Raw genomic sequence first — 25,862 nt, forward strand, 5'->3', positions numbered from 1 at the left:
AACATACATTCAAACTTGGCACAATGATAGTACATGAACATTCAAACTTGGCAAAATGACACTACTTGTACATTCAAATTTGGCACAATGATAGCACATGAACATTCAAACTTGGCACAATGATAGTACATGAACATTCAAACTTGGCACAATGATAGTACATGAACATTCAAACTTGGCACAATGATAGCACATGAACATTCAAACTTGGCACAATGATAGCACATGAACATTCAAACTTGGCACAATGATAGTACACTGTACAACATTTTACCCACAACTCTCTCTGATTTGTAGTGTTGGACATCATCTCCTTGAAGTCAGACAAATCTCACCAGTGTATAGGTTTTTGTAAAAACATTTTTTCCATTTGGCAAGCGTAGAATTGCCACTGGTGAGTTTCTGAATACCCATTTTCATTGGTTCTGGTACCAGTGCTTTATTGTAGAAGGAGTAGCAATTTTAGGAATTTGTCAGAAGATTTTCTTGAAAGACATGCAGAATATTTGCGACGAAACTAAGGAAAATATATGCACCTGTTACTGTATGACTTTGCCAAAGATATAGATTTATTTGAATAGGTATGACAAAAGAAATTTACATACTAAAACTCATCATACACACTGACTACCCAAGTTATTGACACTTTGGCAGTGAAAAGTGTTTTATTCACAGCACATGCTTAATTTAGTTGTTAGTTCATTTCTATACAAAATTTATAACTTTATTTTTGATTCCTAAGCGTTCTTTTGCTACATATTAATTAAACTTAATTACTATGCTTAAAATGTTGAAAAGTATGGATTATTGAAAAAGTTATAAAATAAGGAACCTCCAAGCATACTGGTCAGAGAGAGTTGTGGGTAAGATATTGTACAGTGTAGTACATATATATGCATAACCTCATTATGCAATGCTTTAATATTGACAACCAGATGTTTTATTATGTATGACTAAGCAACCATATTTCTGTCAGTAGCTGGTTAGAAAAATTACAAAAAGAATAAAAGACCACAAAAGGTATCAAGGTGAGGACTGCTGTTTGCAGTCATGTAATATGTATGTGTTTGCTTAACAATAAAATACATCCTTGCACAGAAATTTAATGTGATTTTATTTTATAACACGTGAAGTGATGTTTTGGCTGAAATAAATAATTCATTATTCCAACTACTTGCGTATTCTTGCATTGTTTTTCACCAACAGAAATGACTGACTGACTGACCTGTCTCTGTAGAAACGTTTACAACTACAATTTAATTCAAATTGCTGAGGTTAACCAGAAATATACTCAGAGATGCACGTCAATGCAAAAATATTACAATGACAAGGTGGCTATCACATGTTCGTATGTATTATTTCTGTATAGAAGATACAAGATATGGATTCATGTCACAGTCTTTGTATATATTAATGTATCTCAGTATGTGTGTGTGTGTGTGTGTGTGTGTGTGTGTACCAGTGTGCTAGAATACAAGGTACATGAAGTGAACTAAGAGGGTAAACAATGGGACTGATAAAAAGCATACTGTTGACATAGGTACGGATCAGATCCAATGATATCATCCAAAGGTGAGCCTGTCCTTAACCAGTTATTCTTTCATTAAAAATACAGTGTCTTGGTTGATATTTCTTTCTGCATCATCCTTAGTATCACCCAAAGACATACTACTTTCATACCACAGACTATTAAACCACACACACCATAGTAGGAAATACACACACTACTATAATTAGGATTTTTATTCTTAAACCTGCAAGCATATTAGCAGTGCATATGAAATACCATTACAAAGAATTTACCATAAAACCAGTGTCTTGTACTGTTAGAGTCAATAAAAATCTGCTAATCTTTGTCAATACAATTTCAGTCTATTCAAACTAAGTTTGAGAATCAACTATTGATTCACGTACATTAGAACCCAGGGTTTTAACTATACTTAAACCTGTACTAGCTGTAACTGGGATATTTTCAGCAAATAACCAAAGATATATTCACTAAAAATTGCTCAGTTATTATAAAAAAGACAATTGCATCTCATAATTAGTGGTCAATAGTATCTGTAGGTAGTGTAGTGGTAAGTTTAAATTTTGAGTGAAAGTTTAGTTTTGAATCTGTCACCATGTTAAAACTGTACTGGTGTAACTGGAGTATCATTTTTAAATCAGACAACCACAATATATTCACTGAAAATTGTTAACATATTCAGATGTTGTACATTTTAATTAACCAGTGGTTGATATTATCCATAAGCAGTACAGAAACAGCTTGAAATCATGATTGTCATTAAAGGCCATGGATGCAGATTGATTTGATATATCATGTATACAGATACATAAAAGGCATTTATCCACATGTGATGTGGTACTTTTCACGGTGTAGGATATTATTAATAAGTTATTGTACTTAAAAACATGCTCTAGTTGCAGCTAGTACAGTTTTATTATCCAGACTACAAAGTCACTTTTATCTGTAGTTTCAATCCAAAATACAGTATAGTAGTTGCACACCAAAATAAGACTCTTGTTTATAATTGCAATCTGGTGTAACAAATTATCATTATCTATCATGTAATCCAGAATACCAAATTGCTTTGCTATTCTGTAATTGCAATCCAGAATAACCAAGTCACCATTACAAATCTATAATTTCAATATGTTATACAAAATAGCTTATCTTTTTATTGATACAGGAGATTTCGCCTTTAAGCAAATGCAATAATATGTAAACATGTACAATGTATCAAGATCAGTGAGACTGATCACCAGGTTTTATGTTTAAAGATAGATAGACACAATAAAGATCACATATAAACATCATTTGCAAGTAAAGATGAAATCTCCTGTAATTGAAATCCAGAGTAACAAATCATTATTACTAATTGCAATCCAGAACAACAAATGGCTACAGAGAATAACAAATTTGAAATGACACTTCATTTATGCTGGGAGTCCAGAATACCAAATTATGATCATTTATGGTTGCAATCCGGAATAACAAATCCCTATTAATAATAGCAAAATATATTATGCTAAATTTTTGCTCTGAAAATCTACGTAAATGTCATTTTAAGCAACCCTGGTTTTCTTCTGATATGGCTAATGAAGCAAATGTTAAAATTCTGTTGAAATTTGCATTTGCCCACTTATAATGCCAATTCTCTTCAAAGAAATAGTTTTGTTATAAATGCAAGTCAGTTCTCTGTGTGTTTTCTCTAGAGCTGTAACTACATAGGCCTCTAGGCCAACTAGGAGTTTTTTAAAATAACATTTTTTTTCTTGAAATATTAGTCACTATATTTACATAATCAAGTCTTAAAAGCATATGTAATGTTGACTTATTGATTCAAGGTATAATCTGTGTTATGTAGTATGTGATCAACTCATTTACATAATTGAATAAACACATGGAACATTTGATAATAAATTTAGTTCTCTCTTTAAAAGGATAATGGTTGGATCTAGCCAATCATATTAAAAAACCTTGACATCTTGTTCAATCACTTTTAAAGTCAATTAATGTGTCACCCAAGAAATTACCAGCTTTCTAGTCAATTTAATTTGCATTTTAAATTATTAATTATCAGCTTTTCTAATGAGGTACATTGGGTTGATGCTTATCCAATAAATTATCAGCTTTCAAAATGGGTCAGGTGGCTGAATGCTTAGCCAATCAACTATCAGTTTTCTCAATGGGTCAAGTTGACGAATACTTAGCCAATCGACTATCAGCTTTCTCAATGGATCAAATTGATGAATACTTAGCCAATCAGCTATCAGCTTCCTCAATGGATCAAGTTGATGAATGCTTAGCCAATCAGCTATCAGCTTTCTGAATGAGTCAAATAGAAGGGTTTATCTAACACCTACTATTGCACCTACCAGTTTCTGATAAAATTCATGAGTAAAATACTAGAATGACTAAAGATTAACTTTGTGTTTGTTTTTTATTTAATATCAGATTAATATGCTATACTTGTAAATGATGATTTACCAACTGGCAAAGCTTGGACATATCTTGGTTACCCAGATTCTGACTTCAGCTACCTTAAGCAGACAGTCGAGGGCATTACAATGTCAGGGATTATTACAAGATGACTGTGTGGAGAGCTGACCCATAACATGACCTCTGTAGTAGAATCACAAGGTGGCAACTCTTGCTGAGATTAGTTTGGTTAATCTTGATTTTCAATGTTTATACCCTGATTTTTGTTAAATATATACAGTGTTGATGAAAATGAAAATTCAGAATAATTTTTATCCAATCTGTGACTTTCCCAGACTCTTGCTTGGTCATAAAGTGAGCCCTCAGTGGCGAGTCTGCGTAATCAAGACTAAGTTCAATCTTGACAATTTTTTTGATGGCTATACTGACTTTGTATTCATTCAGTAAAATTTAAACCATCATTCTAATGAAAATGAGAGTTGTCAATCAAACAATGTAACAATGAATCATATTTGGTGACTAGGCACTATACGAAAAGTGACCATGTCTTTCCACCGGGGTAAATCTTGAGTACAGGATGTGTAAATGTGGTGAGTATGAGACGAAGTTCAACCTTTGACTTAATTTACCCCTGGTGACCTCTCCCCTGCTGTCTGTAGACAGCCAAAAGTGGTACTGCATCTCGTACTACCCCTGGACAGAGATGATGGTTAGGCATGCGTGGGTCACAGCTTGGGTAAAGGTGGGTAAATTAAGACTTTTTGTGTAATGAACTATAAGATACATGTCACAATCAGTCTGGGTATTAAAGAAAGTAACTACCTTGGTAATACACATCAGGTTTCTTCTGCTTGAATTCATTTATAAAATCACTGTACAATAGTCTGTAAGGTACACCGTACACAGTACACCGTACAAAGGGCGCCCTCACACGGTCAACCCCTTTCTATAGAGCAGGCTGGTGAGGACAGAATGATACAGCGATTTTATAGTCTATGTGTACAATACTTGCCTGCTTCAACTGAAAGCTGTCCTAAAGGCACCCTTAGAGGGCGTACATTACAGAATGTGTACAATTTTACTGTTTCTGCCTCCGTATGTTAAAAGGTTTTAAAATCTTAGTAAAAACACTGAAGCTTGTTAATCAAGAATTAAAATTAAAAATACTAATGCCATTCTCATCAACACTAGCAGTTCCTTGTATCAATCTATTATGATTGATTTCTGAATACCTTTGGTCAGTAAGTCATTGGTCATTTTGATCTACAGTACTCTGTACTTGGGGATAGCTACACTTCTCTGTAAATATCAGCATACATATGTGCCTTCATTCAATATATATTTATATTCATGAAGGGGGATATGCATGTATGAGTTGGAACTGAAAACACACAACAGGACATTCAATGCCATTCATAACTTTAATCCATGATGACGGATGACAAATTACAGTCATACTGTCATGGTAGTCCCTACTCAAATGCTGTAACCATAGCAACTTAATGTAACCATAGTAACTTAATGTAACCATAGTAACTTAATGTAAACAAATTGGTGACATGGTACTTATATACATTTTATATATCTTTCATTACCAACTAATCCTTATAAATTTTAAGGTTAAAGGCCCATAATTCAGTCCCATGTTCTTGTATTAGTGCTGTCTTATCAATAAAGCCACCATGTATTAGATATGATCATTATTTTATGATCTTTATGATCTCAGAACTTTTCTTACTGTCTATCTCAGTAAACTCACACTCTTCAGCCTGTCACTTGGTCAAGTGGAAGTCCATCAATTTCTAAACTTTGAGATATGCTACCAATCTGACTATTGTAATTCATCACACAATGCTGTAAATCAGGTTATGTAGATTGATGTTAAGTTAATTACAGCCCTGTCATTTTAATCTCATGTTGATTGCAGCCGTCATTTTTTATCATGTCGCTTACAGCCCTGTTAAGCTAGTATATGTCGCTTACAGCCCTGTTAAGCTAGTATATGTTGATTACAGGCCTGTTAAGCTAGTATCATGTTCAATACAGCCCTGTCATTTTAATCTCACATTGATTACAGCCGTCATTTTTCTCATGTTGATTACAGTCCTGTTAAGCTAGTATCATGTTGATTACAGTCCTGTTAAGCTAGTATCATGTTGATTACAGGCCTGTTAAGCTAGTATCATGTTGATTACAGTCCTGTTAAGCTAGTATCATGTTGATCACAGCCCTGTTAAGCTAGTGTCATGTTGATTACAGCCCTGTTAAGCTAGTATCATGTTGATTACAGCCCTGTTAAGCTAGTGTCATGTTGATTACAGTCCTGTTAAGCTAGTATCATGTTGATTACAGGCCTGTTAGCTAGTATCATGTTGATTACAGCCCTGTTAAGCTAGTGTCATGTTGATTACAGCCCTGTTAATTTAATCTCATGAACAACCACACATTTCAAATTGTCTGATTATAAATCTTGACATGCAAGCATTTGGTCCCAATAAAGTACTGCTAGAGACCAGTATAAACAGGCTGTCTTTCTCCACTTTCTGTGATCAATGGGGTGACTTCTTCACTTTCATTTTGTTGGGGTCTTGTTCGTTTACGCAAATACACTGTAATAACGGTGACAAGAACTGCTACAGTTACCACACTCAGTCCAACGACAATGACATAGAATGTTGCCGTAGGTTTACAATTCTGTTGAATAAAGAATCAAATAGTTTTAGAAATGGGGCAGTAAAAGAGAACTACACGTTAAGATGGTGACACCCTATCAGATCACAGTCTGATCAAGTTTTCAAAACTTATCATATTTCACAAGTTTTTTCACTCCTTGATTGTTTAGTTATGTACTTTAAATGGTAAACAAACAAGCACTTAGCAGATTACAAGACAATCATTCTAACCTAGCCATTCAGGTACAAACCTACCTCTCCATCTAAATCAAACAAGGCTGAGTCACATCTTTTAGGTCTACTGCTACCTGGAGGACAATAGGCATCTGTGGGGCAAAGCTCTGGAGGGCAGCTCGGACACTGAAAACAAAATGGAATACACCAATGTTATATCTTGTTTTTGGATGTTGAAAATGGAAAAACTAGTCAGCTTGGAGGTGGGGTAGCTTGAAAACTGAAAGACTTAATAAGACATCGTAAGACATCAAAAGACATCACTCGGCCTAAACTGCATTATGCTTTCTGACTACAGTATAATATTTGTACTTCTCGCATTTCTTTGTGCACAGTCAAGTTAGATAGAGATTTCATATTTTAAATGTAAGTGTGCTATCCTATATTTGTATTCATTTGCAGATATGTACGGCTAGTTCAAACCTCAAACGAGGACCATATAGTGGGACTCCTAGTGTCCTCAAAACCCAATCTGGGACCATATAGTGTTCCAATCTGAGACCTCTCCTAATAGCATTTCTACTATGCTGAAAGTTGAATTCATCTATTAAGGCCTCAGATCATTATAGAAATTCAATTACCTACTATCATTGCACTGACAGAATATTGGAGGCTGAATATGACATGCTTTATCAGTGTCACCATGTGATTAACAACAAATAGTCATGTGGTCTCAAAAATATATCAACTGTGACCATGCAGTCCCAGACTAGAACTGGGACCAGTCAGAGATCACATTTTGAGAAACTGGGAGTCCCAGTTTAAAGTTTGAGTTACGTTTGCATACCTCCAATTCAGTCTAATATGGGGTATGTCTCAAGCATGGGCCTAATGTACAGTCAACTTTGATTACTTTAGTTTTGTTTTCAACATAGCACATTCTTCAGATGAACATTTTCCTCCATTATCCAAAGCTATGATTCTAGCGCTAAGATTTTATATGGTAATCCCAGTGTGATTTTAACCCTGACATGTTGTGGAGGTGGGGGTGGGGGTGGGGTGTGTAATATGAGGAGCTACTCAAATGACTGCCCCACAAACAAATGATGAATACATTTTATGGCTGGGAATGACCCAGTTTGTTCACAAGTTTCAAACTCCAAATATGTAGTTTTAACTACCCAGAGCATACAAGTTTACTATTTTACATGTACACATCAAACTTACTGGACAAAAATAACCACTTGGGCATTCATTACAGACTGACTGTCCTTCCCGGGTTTGATACCATCCTGATTTACATGCTGTACACAGTAATGCACTCTCTCCCTTCTTATGGTATCCTTTGGCACATAGAGAACACTCTTTTGATGCTTGACCTTTGGCCTCTTGGCCTGCTGGACAGCCATGGCAGCCTTCACAACCAGTTTCATTGCAATAGGATCCAAGTGGACATGGTTGACACACTTCTTTCCCTGTTAAATTTTGGAAATGTCCTTCTGTACAGAGATCACATGTTGTGGCATTGAGTTCGTTGCCATGGGAACCTGGAAAACAAGACACACAAGGAAGGTAAGTTACATGCTACAGTGTCTATTTCTACCATGTGATATTTTCTTAGACTAGATCTCAATGATGTATTAGATTTAGATTACTAAGACCTAGGTAAACCATAAGGTCAATGTTCTTTGTTAAGTTGAACTGTTTGTGTATTATAACCTTTGTTCATTTGATCCACCAAGTTGAAGGATATTTGAGTAAAATGTCAACATACCTTTTGGACATTGTGCACATTTACTTTGGCCAGTAATGTTGTTATAGGAACCTTTCTCACATGGTTTACACACCTTTGCACCTAAAAGGCTAAGAAAATGATATGGATACAAAATAGTGGTGTATAAAGTTATTATTTCCTTGTAAAGCAGTTTTTGTGTGAGAAAATTTAGGGTAGAGTCATCATAGGATATTTTGTACCTATAAATAAGTTACAAAATAATTTATTGCATTTGACACACCTATTTCAATGGCAAGATCACTTTCAACAAACTATGGTCATAAACAAACTGAAACTGTTATCGTCAAATACTGATGAAAGGTGCCTGTCAATGTCAATGGATTCATAGTCTTAGTCACACTATTTAGGAAGAACCATGCAGTCTTTTACTTGTGTGGATTTCCAGTGTTTTACACTATCTTGATTAATACATGTAGTCTAGTTCCTATACAGTATCGTTAAAATATACATTTCCACTCACAGTATAGGTAAAGTCGTTACTCTAGAAGTCCTGAGATGCATGAGATGCAATTCAAAATTCATCCATAGCCACCACACAGTCATTAGTTAATCAATCACAAAATTGCTTCTAACCAATAACACAATTTAGATAGAGATTTCATATTTTAAATGTAAGTGTGCCATCCTTTAGTATTTGTATTCATTTGCAGGGTAGAGGCACTTTGACCAGACTGGGTGGTTGGCATCCATCGACTAGATTACAGGGTGATTATGTCAACATCACCAGACCATAACTATTACATGCAACAATGATAGTTTTTGAAACTAAGGATGGCTTACATACAAATATCTAAGCTATAAAACTTTTAAATGGTTTATTTCACTTTTGGATATTCTTGACATATCACATATTAATAACAAAATGTTTATATAAGAACACACTCTGTTGTTGCTTTCATTTCACATGGTGAGTCAACTTGAGAACTGATGGCTGTAACAGTTTGATAGACTTACTCAGTAAAGAAACCCTGTGGACATGGCTCACAATCAGTTTGACCAGTCTGACCTTGGTATGATCCTGCCATACATGGTAAACAACTTGTAGCATTTGTTACATTACTATATGTTCCAGGCTGACACAATAGGCAATCAACCATACCAGACATATTGGCATAGCGACCCTCTTCACAAGGACTACAGTTCACACTACCAGTCACACTGTAAAAAAACCATATAACAACTGTTTGCATCTATTGCTGTTAGTTATGCTAAATGACACGCTACTTTAAAAGATGGACTGAACAGTAAGTCAATTAACATGTAGGCATCCTACCACAGGTACTCCTGGCCTCTAGTTCAGATAAACTACTTTAAATTTGTATTTACGAATACAATGGTAAGATAGTAATATGGTTGGAAATCTTTTACATTTTGTATTTGAAAACTTTCCTTAAGTTATCAATTTCAAAAAACTGTCCTCATTTCTTAATATGTGCATTTAATTTACTTTTTCTAACTGCATTTCCATCCATGAAAAGAGTTGTATTTTTGTAAGAAGCCCAATAAAAACGTTATTAAATACAAAAAAAAGATAGTAATATGGTACACACACCCACAGTGACACTCATACAAAAATCAAATACGTAATCTATTTTCTACCAGGGGAGTATTTGCTTGTACTAAAAAAACTACAAGTTGGGAAAAACGGGGATTAAAGTTTCAGGAAGAGTATCCTAAGTCAGGATTGGCTAAGGATAAGTTTGCATTTACATAACCTCATACCTGAGGTTTTGGAAAGGGGGGGGGGGGGGGGGGGGGCTTATTGTTATGCTATTGTAAATATAGTTACTTACTCCATATAATTTTATGCTTTCTATAATACATTGCTTGTAACACTGTACAAAGAATGGTTAAGGATACAACTGTTATCATTATGTTATCATTGTTATTACTGGGTACATTGACAAACTTTGTGATTAGAAAGTAATAACACACATTTCAGACTTATGATATATCTTCCTAACATATTCATACTTATTAACATGGTAACTCCAGGAATGTATCATATTTGACTGCTACGGTCACAAACTTTGTCATGAAATCAGTAGCTGATACATGAAATAATATAGCTTGTATAATGACTTACTTTGTAGCAAATCCTGCAGGACAAAACACACAGTGTGTTTGATTTGTCTTAGATTGATAAAAACCTGTTGGACAGTCTACACATACATCTGTTGTATTACACATACCACTGTAACAGCATGCACATGATGGGTTTGCTGCAAATCAATTAGCAAAATAGAAAACACCTGTCAGTCAGAGTGACAGTCAGAGTGATCAGGGGAAACCCTGTATCTGTTCCTTTATCGAAACATCAACATACATACATGAATAGTTTGATTACCTCAGTGTTTACTTGTGATTACAAGTTACTACTTGTGTAACTGTTTACCTAATTTGTTTACAATTAACTTCATGTACATACAATAACAAAATGTTTATACATATTTGCTTAGCCTTTTGCAAAACTGCATCACAAACACTATGTTTAATATTGTTTTTCCAATGTAGTAAAACATGGTAAAGTTGTTTTACAATGTACTGACTGTAAAAGTCCAAAATAAATATCCATTGTTATCGATACGGTCCATTTCAGTTTTTGTGTAGTGTAATTTTCTATACAGCTTTGGGTTATTTTAAATATAAAAAGAAATTGGTGAAAAGAAAAGATAATTTCTTATCTTCTGCTGTTATAATATTACATACATATGGTTTGTCTTATTTTCTTCTATTATCATCTTTACAATAACGAGACTATAGTCTAGTTCCTGACGACTGTGTTCCCAATTTTACACTTTGTTATCTTCACAGATTATGTCTTTATGTCAGACATTATGTGTGGTGTAAAGTCTAAACATGGTCGTCAGGAACTATAGACTACTATACTATGATATAAAGTGATAACTAGATATTCCAACTTACAATGGTTTGAAAATGTTCCTTCACCACAGGCAGTACATTGTTCTGGATTCACACCAGTGCAATTTACAATATCGTGTACATTTCCTCCAAATAAACTGTAAACAGGATTATACAACTTTGTCCATGATGACAGGAAACTACTACCAAGAATTGCTGAAATAAATTATTTCAAGAAATTAGATGTGAATTTTTTAAGTTTGGCCGTTCCTGACTGATGTCTCAACTTATGTGTACTAGGAAAAAAATTACAAGCCAAAAGAAGTTGAAGCCAAAGAAATAAGATCACTTATACAAATTTTTCTTTACTCTCCATCGGGAGGAATATGGCATTGTGAGGCATATTGGAGTGGCAATTTTTGACAACAAATATTCGAAAATCACCTTATCTGGCTATTACTGGATTAGCTATTACTGGAATAGCTATATTGTTAAATCAAGTATGGTTAGTAAAGTTTGATCTATATTAGTCCTATGGCTTGCAAGTTGGGAAACTTTAGATTAGATGAAAATGATTCAAAGAACATCCAAATTCACAATGTAATCATGGATGCATGTATTCACGAAATTTACGAATATACATCCATAACGTAATCAAGGTCCAAAGAGTGAACTTACATAACCTGTTGAACTACAGTTTATGGATATCTGTATAAAGTCTTACATTGTAACAAAATGATGCCGAATGTATGGCAAGCGGTCCTCTAATAGCAATAAATAGTATTTTCTGGCTCAGTAAATAACAGTTTCTTGGAAGCATAACAAAAAGTGTTCCGGTCCGGAAGAGACGAGTCTACAGACCATACTACTACTAGTCACTGCTGACATCGACAAGATACGTTTGTTGCCGTTACATTTCAACAAGTCCTCGTATTTCACCGGCTATAATGTTACGAATACTGTATTTATGCCATAACCATATTCAAAAATACGTCAAAATCATAATGGATCAACTCGCTAAATATTATCGTCGAACATCGACCGGTGAGCTCGGTGAAAGCATACACATTTCGCGAGACGGTATACGATAGCTCCACCACCGCCAACAGTACAACAGGCTACAATACTCCCATCTTAGTGTCAAAATAACACATTGGCATGTACCTACCTTGAATTAATACAAAATACACACAACAATGAACCAAAAAATGTAACTTCATTTCAAAAAATTCTATGGACTACGTCAATACGAAGAAACTGTTTAAGATTTCAACCACAGTTTACGTGACGCTTCCAACCATTTTGTCGTTCGCAGTCAGGTCATATGAGTGATCATGTGACTCTATATTGGGTCATCAAGGTCACGATATTCACATAACACGGGATACGCCCATGACTTCATCCTTTCCAACTCAGTCGACATTCCAGTCCCTGTATCTAGCTAGTAGCACTGCAGATAAGGCATTTTTAGGTTATTCATAGCCTTTGAGCACAGACACTTGTTTCGCGAGATATGTTTCAGTCTTCAGAATACGATAAAATATTCATAATAATTAATATTGAGATACTTGGCAAATAATATATGAAACATGAAAGGGGTAAAATCATGAATAACACGGGTTTCCAGGATCGCGTAAGTCCACCTAACGCGAAATATAAGCGGTGTGCGGACTTATGCGATCATAGAGACCCGTGTTATTTTACCCTCTCATATATTATTTACCAAATATCTCGATGTTATCAATATTTTATTGTATTCTGAAACGTATCTCGGGGAAACAAGTGTTTGTGCCTTTGAGGTAATATTGCAGTTTCGAAAAGCTAAAGTTAATATAAGTTAGTAAATGAGTTTCGTATGTCATGTCACATAAAACTGGTATAGTGGTATTACTCACTGATTACTATTGTCTGGTAGGCTAGTAAAAACTGCAATCCAATGTCTTTCCTTTCAAACCTACTGCTTGCATTAGTTTTGGTCCCATTGTGTAAGTCTTTTTTTTCTATTTTCAACATTCGCCATGTAACTTTCGTAAACTTTCCTTACAATGTAAAAACTTCTCCATTCTGATGTACACTAGTTTTTGCATGTACTGTAATATGTCGGGTAATTGATGGAAACTAAAATAATGTTCTTGGTTTAACCTTTCCATAAGCGAAAGGAATTATTTACGGATTATAGTTTCAATCAATCAATCAATCAATCAATCAATCAATCAATCAATCTTCATTAGCAAGCATGATAACATACAAAAATCACCTTGCATCACTGATGGAAAATACCACCATTGACTGAAACAAACTGTTGGTTGTTACTCTAAAACTCAATATTTTGAACTTGAATGTTTGGTGAACTTGACCTTTTATCATGGAGTATGGACCAATTTATAAACAAGGTTGAAGAGGTGTTTGTCTTTTTGTCCGCCTTGTCTTTTGTCTTAGTCTTTTTTTCCTTTGTCAGTGTTTGTTTTCATTGTGGTGTATATTTAAATTACAAATAATAAAAAAGTATTAAAAGAAAAAAAAAGAAAAAAAAAGAAAAAAAAAAAAAAAAAAGGTTGAAGAGGTATTGGCTGTTGGATGTATCCACTTAAACCAAGATTCTTTGGGTACTATCTGAAACCATTTAGAGCTTGAAAAAAACTTGCTAGGTGTGTAGTGCAGAAAGAGATATGAACTGGGGCACTATTAGTAGTCTACTCATTGATGGTAGCTAGGATTTGATAGGTGACTATGTTTACCTTTAATACATAGCATTGATACCCTCAGCAGTTGACATCTTCTGCCAAGGCAATGAATGCAAACAAGTCACATATCATGTGTTTCATTGTTGTTGTATCCTCATCAGCAAGTTACTTGTAGATAAATTTCTTTTAGTGATATTATAGTAATACACAATCATTAATATTTCAATTGAAAGATGTAAATAAAAGATATACATAGAACACAAAGTATTATATGAAGTAAATTTTATTGGAGTACTCAACAGATTATGTAATTGATTGCAAAATTAGAAAATTTGTGTAATTCACACATCGTGTGAAAATTATCAAAATTATTTAGTTTATTTGAAATTGATGATAAAAAACATTTTACTTTTTATTGTCTTTAACTCTATGTACAATTCTATTAATCTATTTCATTTATAATATTGAAAATATATACATCTAATATTCTATCATTTTTAAAACTAACATTTTGCAAATGGTGCAGTACTATCATGTATACACATATATACAAACAAGACATGACATATAATGATTTTAAATTGAATTTTTTTTTTTTTTTTGGACATTTTTTGAGTTCATATAAATGAGGAACCACAATTTACCAAATTCACTGTGTAAGCACAAAACAAATCCTGGTATACTACTGGTAGTATGCTGACATCAAAGCCTTGATACATGAACACTGCTGACTGAGTTGAGTGTGTCAATGATTTCAATGGTATATGTTGTAAATGTGAACTTATGTAAAAAGATTGAAATGTGCGATGTATTGGTATTGACATGCTGAACATCTCCATTATACAAGACAAGGGAATCATTAGTATCCAGTATCTGTAGATTTCAATGAAGACAATGAAGACGGTCTTGGGTTTCTCTGGACATTGGAGCCTTTTGGCATTAATAAGCAATTTACATCATTCACCTCATAATTCATTACACCATAAACAGTGGAGGGGACCCTCTGCTGTCTATGACTAAACATGGTTGTGTGCATGCTTGGAGATTTTGGGACTTTTTTTAAACAAATCATTACTTCCAATTTCTCTCCCAAGGTTTTCCAAAATCAACAATTTCTCTCCCATGGTTCAAGGTAGGTCAGTTTAAGATGGTCAAATATTTCTTGTTCACTCTGGGCTGGCAAGAATTTCATCTGAAAGAAAAGAATACAGGATTAATAAAACATGTAATTAAATTAAATAACATGCCTTTTTCTTTCATCTTTGAGTGTATTAGTTGCTGTGTTTTTGAGTTTTGATAAAAGGGACAAATGTTTTAGTCCACAGTTACAAAATACAGTTTTGTTTTTTTTTAATTTTTGTGCCTGGAATTACTCCCAGTGATTTTCACAAAATACACGTATGTGATATTCTCATTTTTCAATCCCAAGTGGTTTTCTTCTGAATGAATAATGATTTATGTAATAGTAAACTTAAAACTGAAAAACAAAAAACTGGGGAAAAACTAACAATAAATGTGTTTGCTTGCTGGTGTGTTTTTGAGCTAAGGAACTAATGTAATGATAACAGTGTATCTTATGTTCAGACTACAGGCAAGAAATGAGCAAACTGTATGTTGGTAAAGTTTTTCACAGTTAAGGCTATAGTCTTTGTGGTTTAAATGTTTGAATGAATGAATGAATGAATGGATGGATGTATGGATGAATGGATGGATGGATGAATGAATGAATGAATGGATGGATGGATGGATGGATGGATGAATGTATGAATGAATGAATGTATGTATGAATGAATGGATGGATGGATGGATGGATGAATGAATGGATGGATGGATGGATGGATGGATGAATAATGAATGAATGTATGAATGAATGAATGAATGAATGAATGAATGACTTACAGTAGATTTATGAAAGAGTCCATGACTTGTTAGAGTCATTCCCAATTCTCTATCAGCATACAGACGTACAGATCTATTAAACATTCTGGACCCAGTCCATCCCATTAGTGCATATGCATATTGACTTGATGGGCACACCACGAAGTCAACCCTCACTGCTTTCCAGTTTCTGTCTTTTGGAAGCACTAAGCTGTCATCATCTTCATCATCATTATCATCCTGGCCTGGATTCACAGTATCATCATTACCTTCATCACTATCACCATGGCCTTGATCAGCTTCATTTCCTGATGTTACAGATGCAGTTTTCACTGTCTCATGAGTTCCTGGTTTCTCTAATTTGAATATACTTAGACATTTTTCAAATTGGTCCAACATGCTACTTTTGTAGTGTTTAGGTGATTTGAATGATTCTTCTTTGAATGAGTTGGCTTGAACATTGCAGTATAACAATAGATTCTTATCGTTGAGTCTAGATAACAGTTTAGGAAGAAGACCTCGTTCCTTTCCTTCAATAGGGTGAGATATAAGGAAGTCTGCATCATGACCAGAAGGTTTACCTCTGAAAGCAACAGAGAATGATATGAATTTCATGTACACAATAACAAGTGATAGCATTGACAAACTTGGCATTGACTATTCATATGCATATAGTAAGAAATTGGTTCTGCTTAGAAGTTTTCTTCATTCAGCAGATGTAAATAGTTTCTAATCTTTTGAGGAAGAGGCATATTATACAACAGTTACATTCAGGGGAGTAAAATCTATTTATAAAACGCATCTCATATAATTTAGTTGAGTAGTAACAGTAGTGGTAACCACTAGCCATCCCAACCCCACCCCTATATACAACCAATGTTCCATTTGTTGATGTAACAGTGGTGGTAACCACTAGCGATCCAAATCCCACCCCTATATACAACCAATGTTCCATTTGTTGATGTAACAGTAGTGGTAACCACTAGCGATCCAAATCCCACCCCTATATACAACCAATGTTCCATTTGTTGATGTAACAGTGGTGGTAACCACTAGTGATCCAAACCCCACCCCTATATACAACCAATGTTCCATTTGTTGATGTAACCTTTCTATTTTACCAAGATGCTCTTGAATAATATGTTTGATCATAAAGCAAGTGTCAAATGTTTTTTGCAAAAACTAAATATTGTGTTTTAATATTTCATTGTCCTTTAACATGTGGTTGTTGATCAGTGTAAACATTGAAATGTTACCTGATAAATCCTCCAGTAATCACTACAGACAAATCCTCCATGATTTGATTGACTTCTTTCAGTATTACAGTCTTTATAGCTTCAGCCTCTGACTTGGTGACTGGTATTTGTAGATCATCATAGTACTTTATACCTGAACAAATAAATACCATGACAGGAAATGATTACAGCATTCTAGTTTCTTTCCTAAAATATGAATAATGACTGTGTCAATGCACTGAAAGGCAGTGTGCCCTCTAAGCCAATTTGATGCACCACTGACGCACACAATTTCTAGTGACACACAAAATTTGGTATTCCCCTATCTCTTACTATGTTGTGACTCACAAGGAATCCCAGTTTTTATCATTTTGACTCACAACAACAAAATTTAGCTATCATTAGAGGGCACACTGGTGAAAGGTAAAATATTATGGATACTCAGTTTTATGACTAGGATATAGTATAGGATGTATCCAGTGAAAATAATCACTAAATGGTTGCAAACATGACAAACTAATGACACAATGGTAGAGTAAAATAATACTCTAAGAAATTTCTCATACATAATTATACAGAGGACACACTAACAAAACTGATGTTTATATTTTGCAATACTCATTATTTATCAAACTGAAAACTTTCCAGTTTAAAACAACAACAACAACAACAATGACAAATTCATATTTACCATGTTTCTGGTCTCTGTTGAGAGGAATTTTATCAGACTTTATGACATCTGACAAAGTTCGACATCCCATATCATACCATTTCCTGGCTGTAACAGGACCGCATCCATACACCCCTGTAAATAACTACATATCCATACACCTCTGTAAGTAACTACACATCCATACACTCCTGTAAATAACTACACATCCATACACTCCTGTAAATAACTACACATCCATACACCCCTGTAAATAACTACACATCCATACACTCCTGTAAATAACTACACATCCATACACTCCTGTAAATAACTACACATCCATACACTCCTGTAAATAACTACACATCCATACACTCCTGTAAATAACTACACATCCATACACTCCTGTAAATAACTACACATCCATACACTCCTGTAAATAACTACACATCCATACACTCCTGTAAATAACTACACATCCATACACTCCTGTAAATAACTACACATCCATACACTCCTGTAAATAACTACACATCCATACACTCCTGTAAATAACTACACATCCATACACTCCTGTAAATAACTACACATCCATACACTCCTGTAAATAACTACACATCCATACACCCCTGTAAATAACTACACATCCATACACTCCTGTAAATAACTACACATCCATACACTCCTGTAAATAACTACACATCCATACACTCCTGTAAATAACTACATATCCATACACTCCTGTCAATAACTACATATCCATACACTCCTGTAAATAACTACACATCCATACACTCCTGTAAATAACTACACATCCATACACTCCTGTAAATAACTACACATCCATACACTCCTGTAAATAACTACACATCCATACACTCCTGTAAATAACTACACATCCATACACTCCTGTAAATAACTAACTACATATCCATACACTCCTGTAAATAACTACACATCCATACACTCCTGTAAATAACTACACATCCATACACTCCTGTAAATAACTACACATCCATACACTCCTGTAAATAACTACACATCCATACACTCCTGTAAATAACTACACATCCATACACCCCTGTAAATAACTACACATCCATACACTCCTGTAAATAACTACACATCCATACACTCCTGTAAATAACTACACATCCATACACTCCTGTAAATAACTACACATCCATACACTCCTGTAAATAACTACACATCCATACACTCCTGTAAATAACTACACATCCATACACTCCTGTAAATAACTAACTACATATCCATACACTCCTGTAAATAACTACACATCCATACACTCCTGTAAATAACTACATATCCATACACTCCTATCAATAACTACACATCTTATTCTATAGCCTGAACGATCCAGACTCTCTTTCGACTTATGAAATATAGTGAGTGGTTACATAAGAGGACCAAAGACTAGACCTTTCAGACTATCTATTCTATAGCTCTCTAAATACATGATATGATTCAATCCATATCTCAAAATGGCACGCACAGTGATACAAACAAAGAGGTGACATCAGATAACAACTTCATAATATCAATTTATCTTTTTAGAGAAAAACCAAAAATTGAAATGAACCATTCCAATTATTAGTACGGTACCTTCATTGTTTTGAACCATTCACTGGATTTGATGTCTTCAATCTCAGTAGAGTAGCCATCTTCTAGTATTTCCTGGTGAGCAAAATGATTCAAAATAATTCATATGAAAAAGATAATGTTGTCTGGAATACAGTACATATTATGAGATTTAAATATCCTAAACTAAAAACCCACTAGAATGTTGTATTTGATATATAGATCATGATGGACATGTGATGAAAAAACCAGTCAATATATATATTTATGTGTATGTATGTATGTATGTATGTATGTATGTATGTATGTATGTATGTATGTATGTATGTATGTATGTATGTATGTATGTATGTACGTACGTACGTACGTACGTACATACGTACATGTGTGTGTGTGTGTGTGTGTGTGTGTGTGTGTGTGTGGGTGTGTGTGCCTGCATGCATGTATTTACTGAGATTTGGCAATTCTAAAAACACAGAATACCTTTATGACTTCTTTGCAATGTCTACCGACATCGTGCATATTAGCTACGTCTTTCATACTGGTGATGGTCCTAGGGAATGACTTAAGAGATGCTGATGCCCTTCTAAATGCCAATGCCCTGGAATAGTCTTGCTCACCACCAGTTAAATCAGCATGTTTCTCCAGAACTTCTAAAGCATCCTAAAACAATGCAACAAAATATACTCTCAAACACAGCACAGCAACTATACTTTCTAAGTAAAGGAATGTGTTTCAATGGCCCATGTTGAATTAGGTTTAACTTTGTGTGTGTGACAATCATTTGGCAGAGCTACTGAAAAATTTGGTCTTGAAAAAGAAAATTCTCTTATCTAATCTTAGAGCTCCACTGATAAGATAACATTAATGCAAGAATCTTGGATTGAACCATGGGCCTTTAACAGAATAATTTTATGAATGCCTCCTGAGAGTTTGAAGAACACTACAGAAAGTATGAGTGCATGTATCGGTACAGTTCTGTAGCTAATTATGGGATATATACAATGCTACTATAGTAACTTACTGTCAATTTCTTATTGAAATGATTTAATGGAGTTTTACGTTGACAGGCATATTTGGTGTCTTCATATACAAAATTGTCTTCTTCTTTGGTTGCTGTAGTCTCCTATGGTGTTAGAAATGGCAGCAAAACAGTTAACATAGAGACAGTAAACTTAATAGTTAAAATACAGACAGTAAACTTGATAGTTAAAATAAATGTATTTCATACAAAATGTTCTTTGCATCCAAATTCTTCAAATACATGTTCTCAATTGATTGTAGTAATAACAGAATCTAAAATGAAATGAAGTCAACTCTTCAGTATTTATGTGTCACTGTTGTCAAGTCTGTAATTTATTAATATGTATCACATATATGTAGTAACAATTGATTAACTTGAATCCTCAGAACTGAAATTTGTAAACAGTGAGAAAATAACAATATTATATTTATTGTGCAAAATTTTTAACTTGGAATCTATTTTCTCTACTTGTGTTTATTTTCAGATGGGATAAGAACATCAAGACTTCAATGTATTTCTTTTAAAATCATTGAAACTAAATTCAAAGTCATTATGCTTTTCTGAACCTATTGTTATTACCTTCTGTAGTCGTGGTAATCTGAACTTATCAGTTATATCTGCAGGTTTATTTTCTTCCATACTTGTTGTAAACCAATCAATGGAGAGAATCTCAGCGTTTTCTTCCAGATGATTGATATTTATATTTTTATTATGTTTCTGGAGGATTTCTAAAACTTGGTCCCGAGTGGTAACTTCAGCTACTATATGTGTGACATTATTCCTGACAATGGAAAATAAACACACATCAAAATTGATGTCTTACATACAGTTAATGTATAGTATCAGATATGGCAGAAGACATTCAATACAAAAACACCATCAGAAAAGTTTGTTAGATTCATGTCAGTTTTGGAAAATGAAGGTTTGCACTGTTTGTTGATAACTTTTTTTATGAGCTCTTTAAAAGCGCTCTTAATTTCAATTCACCTTCCTGAAAACAATATTTATAAAGCCTGAATTGGCTTTAATTTTTCAATTAAGAATCTCTTAGTAGATTTGTTTGTTTACTTTTACAAGAATAAACTCAAGGGTTTAAAATTATGAATAATTTCAGGGAAGTCCTTGGGTTGGGGTCAAGTTGCTCAATACAAGATGCATGATAGCTGCAGGTAGAGCACATCAAATATTGTAAATTCATTATATCATATCACTCACTGCCCTGTGTGTGAACACGCAAGGTATTTTGCTCAGTGTACCTCACTGCCCTGTGTGTGAACATGCAAGGTGTTTTGCTCAGAAGGTACTGCAGAAGTTGCAATCGACTGTGTTCAGTTTCAATGAGCGAACATGTTTAATAAGAGTCACATTTGCAAGTTAGCAACATCAACAAAAACTTAGACTTATAATCTCTGTCAAACCATGGATGTATTAGTAATACATCCATGGTCAAACTAATGTAAGTAATAAGTCGTAATACCTATGTGGGCACAACCAGATAATCAGAACTGGGTCATTTGAATTACACAGTTTAGTTCTGGCATAGTACCAGTACCACCTAACACAGCTTATTACTCACACTAATTGGACACAGGTTACTTTATCTCAGTCTTTCGTTGATGTTTCTTGATTGAAAATGGCTCTTATCAAATATGTAATTGTTTGATCATTGAAACTAACTGCAATTATTATTTCGGCTGTAAACTATCATGATTTAGGATGTTTGGGAGCATGGACTTAAAAATCTGCTGCGGCTTGAGGTGATCAATGGGTATAATTATATTTTAGTTATCCGAGGTATAATATTCTACAATGGAATAGCCCTATGGTAGGCCAAACAACTCGATCCGTAGGAAAACCGCACACAAAAGAACTCTGCCCGGAGAACTCCGCCAACGAAAATAAATGTAAACAATTCAGAGATAGCCATCGTAGTGAATTCATACCCCAGTTTGTCGGCAACTGGGATTCCTTTTATCCTTGCAAGTTTCTTTAGGTGTTCGTGTCTCACTTTTGGCATCTTGCGGTCAACAATAAATAACAAAATATTGGGGAACTTGACAGGAAAATCTTCGGTTGAGGCATTGCCAACTTTTCGACGTTTCTTGATGGGCGCAGACATCTTGGATACTTTGCGGGATACCTTGAAAGTGTTCTATTCTTTGCCAATGGTGGCGCAATTTAATTTCTACAGCTTTCGTCTCTGGCCGGCTTTCCTGTCATCTGCGATATAATCCTCTGAAATAATCCTCTGAAAATATTGTTGTTTTTAATACAAGTATGCTGGAAAAGGCTTTACAGTAAAAGAAGGGGGAGCTAGAGCTGTAAACTACGAAGTAAACGAACATCTCTCAGCACTTTTCACTGTGTACATGGCAGCTGGCACGTCCTGAGTGCATTTTTGTTCGGCAGTCTTTTGGTGTAGTGACACACGACATGTTGCATAGCTATCTAGCTAAGAGAACAAACTATTTGAAAAGTAAGCATATCTGTTTAGAACTGCCATAAAAACCAGGAGTCAGAGCAATGGAGCTTCATGCTTAGTTAGTTATGTTTAAAAAACAGAACAAATAAACAAACAACATATAAATACTGACAAACATGAACGACAGGGTAATTATAAATCAATAAGCTTATAAAGTGTTTCTATGCAACAAGATTACAGTATATGTTTTCCTGTATGTAAACTGATCACTATTATTTCCATAGTTACCATTTCACATACAGGAAAACATAATGTAATCCTTGTTGCTTATACAAACATTACTGATATTAATATATGACTCTATCATTCATATTTGTCAATATTTATATATTGTTGTTGTTATTGATAGTTATTTTTATTTGTTATTACTATTGTTTGTTAACTTGTTTTTGTGTTTTCGAAAACCTAACTAACTAAGCCTGAGCCCCTGCCGTGACCAACTTGAGTACAGATGTTAATCATCAAGTACATATAATATATGGATATGGGCTTTATTTCATTTCTTTTTTTAAAAAGAAAAGTCACACTTTTACCCAATTTGCAAACCAGGGATCACTGAGATCTTCATGTCTAAAAAAAATTATTTGGATAATTCGAGGAATATCCCCAAAGGCCTTACAGGCCAGGCTGTAAAAGTAAAAGATTTTTACGTATTAAAATGATGATCAAAGCAATCAACTCAGGAGTTCTGGACGGTTTCAAGAGTGAGTCCTTTGACTGACGTTAGTCGCTTGTGCCACTTTTTGTTTGTTTATTTATTAATATTATCATTATATAATTATTGAGAGACATTGATTAATTTTAATGAATTTTAGAGCGTCCAGTTACGGTTAAAGAGGGAATTTTCAAGAGCGCTCGCCATTAAATTCCAAAATTGCCATGAATATTTTTCAATGTATCGCAAGAATTATAAATAAACGCAAACAAAGACATATATAAACAAACAAACAAACAAACAAACAAACAAACAAACAAATATTAGTATAAATGACTAAGTCTGTAGACACGGAGAGAGGCATTATATATCAATGGAGGGACCATGATACGTCACATCATCATACCATCTCTCCCAAATGGAAGCGTCCTTCTCGTGAGATTGTGCGAGAAGTCCGTTAGGTCAAGATGGCGGTGATTCAAATTTCAATGCAATCGCATCTACTGTGATATGATCGCGCCCAGAAAAAAAAATTGGAAACCAAACTCTTATCCCAGCCTGTATATAATGAAAGCCACAGTTCTTTAGCGCAAACAAGTGAGTATTGATAAATTGTGTTTTGGGGCATTTACGAAAAGCGGTACATTTCTTTGCGGGGTGATTGCTGTCAAGGTGTTGGCTCGAATACCTGTGCTAGCATGTTGGCCTCACTAGACTTCACTATTCATTCAATGCATTGCAACATGATTATGCACTACGCACTGATAACGTATTTCGTTGGCAATAGTTTTCTATCTTAAAAACACTACTCACTTGAGCAACAAATATTCACATATTCGTTGTTTTCTTGCCAGTAACTATTCGTTACTGGAAAACGGCTTTTTTAATCATACACATAACGTTAAGAAGGTTGTAAATTAAACATGATATTGAAGTATACATACAAATTACAATTCCGTAACAAAGATATTGTAACGTTAGATTAAAATCGTATTGCATTTTCATTCCATCGTTTGCCTGTTGCATGTGATAATCACAATTTATTAAGGGAGCGGCCACTACTGCATGCAGCGTTCGGCACATGCACTCAATATTCTGAACACATTGTAAAATGGGTGTATGTAATGCATGTACTTTAATATGTATGTCTACGTAATTCTGTCTCGTCTCTGTGTGACCTCTCCACCCTATTTTCCCCTCTGATTAGACTGACTCATTGCAGAAAACAATAGGAAGATACCATAACCGTTATGAAGTGGGGGTATTGGTGGTGTTTTATCTGTTGATTTGGATTCTGGCTGAACCTTCATTAATAGTCATATTTTCCTTGTAACATCCATGTTTCATCCTGTGTTAATATTGGTTTACATGAATCTGTAGGTGACAGTCAACTGAAAATCATGATAGGTGTAATTGTGACATGAAAAGAGAAACAAATCCTGCATACCTGAATATCATCAACCATGTCTGCCTGTTTAACATCTCAGACTCAATACTTACCATGTACTTACTCAAGTTGCTTCCCTCCCTACTAACAAAATTGACATTGCTTCTTGTCTTTTCCACATGCTGCTCACAAAGGCCCTTGTCTTTTTGTCAGCTGTGTGGGGTTCCTTGCTTCAAAATGGCTAAACAGGTATTGAAAAATTGTCTACAAAATCCCACAATGTCTTGTACATGTGTTGTGTATTTGTATGTTGTATGCAGTATTATGTGTTTGACAGTTTCAGTAGATTTTTTCAAAACAAGAATTTTATGCACTGTTAGTTTTTTCCAAAATCCCTGTCGGGAATTGGCAGCCAGACAAATGAATGACTTTTTAATGAAAAGTAAGACGTCACATAATAAGTCATAGTGGTTTCTTTAATGACTTCAGACATTTTTTTGTGCTTAGATGCATGCAGTTTCCTTTAATGTGTTATATACAATCTGGAAAGGGCAGATAAATGAAAGAAAACATTAACTTTAACGGATTTCTTGAACATTTTCCAATTTTTTCTTAGTGATAGCATACAAGCCTAAGAATGTTGTAACTGTCAGTTGAACACATGATACAGCAAGCCTACTGCATGTTTTGACATGTATTCTTCAGAGATGTATCCAAACATTTTACTAACAATAGACAGATGTAAACAGTACCATTAATTTTGTAACTCTGCCAATAATAACTTTATTTATGTGCTATCATGGTAGTTTTCATTTCA

At 34.4% G+C, this 25,862-nt stretch overlaps 2 protein-coding genes across 2 annotated transcripts; both read right to left on the reverse strand.

Annotated features, from left to right (window-relative positions):
* Positions 1 to 1,721: 1,721 nt before the first annotated feature.
* Positions 1,722 to 12,763, reverse strand: LOC144446441 (uncharacterized). Its single transcript, XM_078136202.1, has 8 exons — positions 12,618 to 12,763; positions 11,513 to 11,665; positions 10,674 to 10,809; positions 9,542 to 9,745; positions 8,567 to 8,655; positions 8,020 to 8,339; positions 6,874 to 6,978; positions 1,722 to 6,640 (listed from the first exon to the last, which is right to left on the reverse strand). The coding sequence occupies exons 1-8, from the start codon at positions 12,667 to 12,669 to the stop codon at positions 6,452 to 6,454; spliced, it is 1,248 nt and encodes a 415-aa protein (XP_077992328.1). The 5' UTR covers positions 12,670 to 12,763; the 3' UTR covers positions 1,722 to 6,451.
* A 2,475-nt stretch (positions 12,764 to 15,238) lies between these two features.
* On the reverse strand, positions 15,239 to 22,640 carry LOC144446942 (DNA nucleotidylexotransferase-like). The gene is made up of 9 exons (XM_078136786.1): positions 22,465 to 22,640; positions 21,101 to 21,302; positions 20,522 to 20,623; positions 19,981 to 20,160; positions 19,522 to 19,593; positions 17,938 to 18,061; positions 17,268 to 17,400; positions 16,033 to 16,594; positions 15,239 to 15,325 (listed from the first exon to the last, which is right to left on the reverse strand). Exons 1-9 carry the CDS (start codon positions 22,638 to 22,640, stop codon positions 15,239 to 15,241), a joined length of 1,638 nt encoding a protein of 545 aa, XP_077992912.1.
* Positions 22,641 to 25,862: the final 3,222 nt, after the last annotated feature.

This window comes from Glandiceps talaboti, chromosome 15 (assembly GCF_964340395.1).
Source record: "Glandiceps talaboti chromosome 15, keGlaTala1.1, whole genome shotgun sequence".
Lineage (NCBI taxonomy): Eukaryota > Metazoa > Hemichordata > Enteropneusta > Spengelidae > Glandiceps > Glandiceps talaboti.

What these genes read in the sequence shown, in the direction of transcription:
- LOC144446441 (XM_078136202.1), bottom strand. Translation starts at nt 12,669, where the DNA reads ATGAAGTTACATTTTTTGGTTCATTGTTGTGTGTATTTTGTATTAATT. An exon ending in AGGAACATTTTCAAACCATT is followed by an intron (nt 10,810 to 11,512) that starts GTAAGTTGGAAT and finishes ATTGATTTGCAG; the next exon opens with CAAACCCATCATGTGCATGC. An exon ending in CCACAGGGTTTCTTTACTGA is followed by an intron (nt 8,656 to 9,541) that starts GTAAGTCTATCA and finishes TCATTTTCTTAG; the next exon opens with CCTTTTAGGTGCAAAGGTGT.
- LOC144446942 (XM_078136786.1), bottom strand. Translation starts at nt 22,640, where the DNA reads ATGTCTGCGCCCATCAAGAAACGTCGAAAAGTTGGCAATGCCTCAACC. An exon ending in CCAGTTGCCGACAAACTGGG is followed by an intron (nt 21,303 to 22,464) that starts GTATGAATTCAC and finishes TTCCATTGTCAG; the next exon opens with GAATAATGTCACACATATAG. An exon ending in ATTACTGGAGGATTTATCAG is followed by an intron (nt 16,595 to 17,267) that starts GTAACATTTCAA and finishes TGTTGCTTTCAG; the next exon opens with AGGTAAACCTTCTGGTCATG.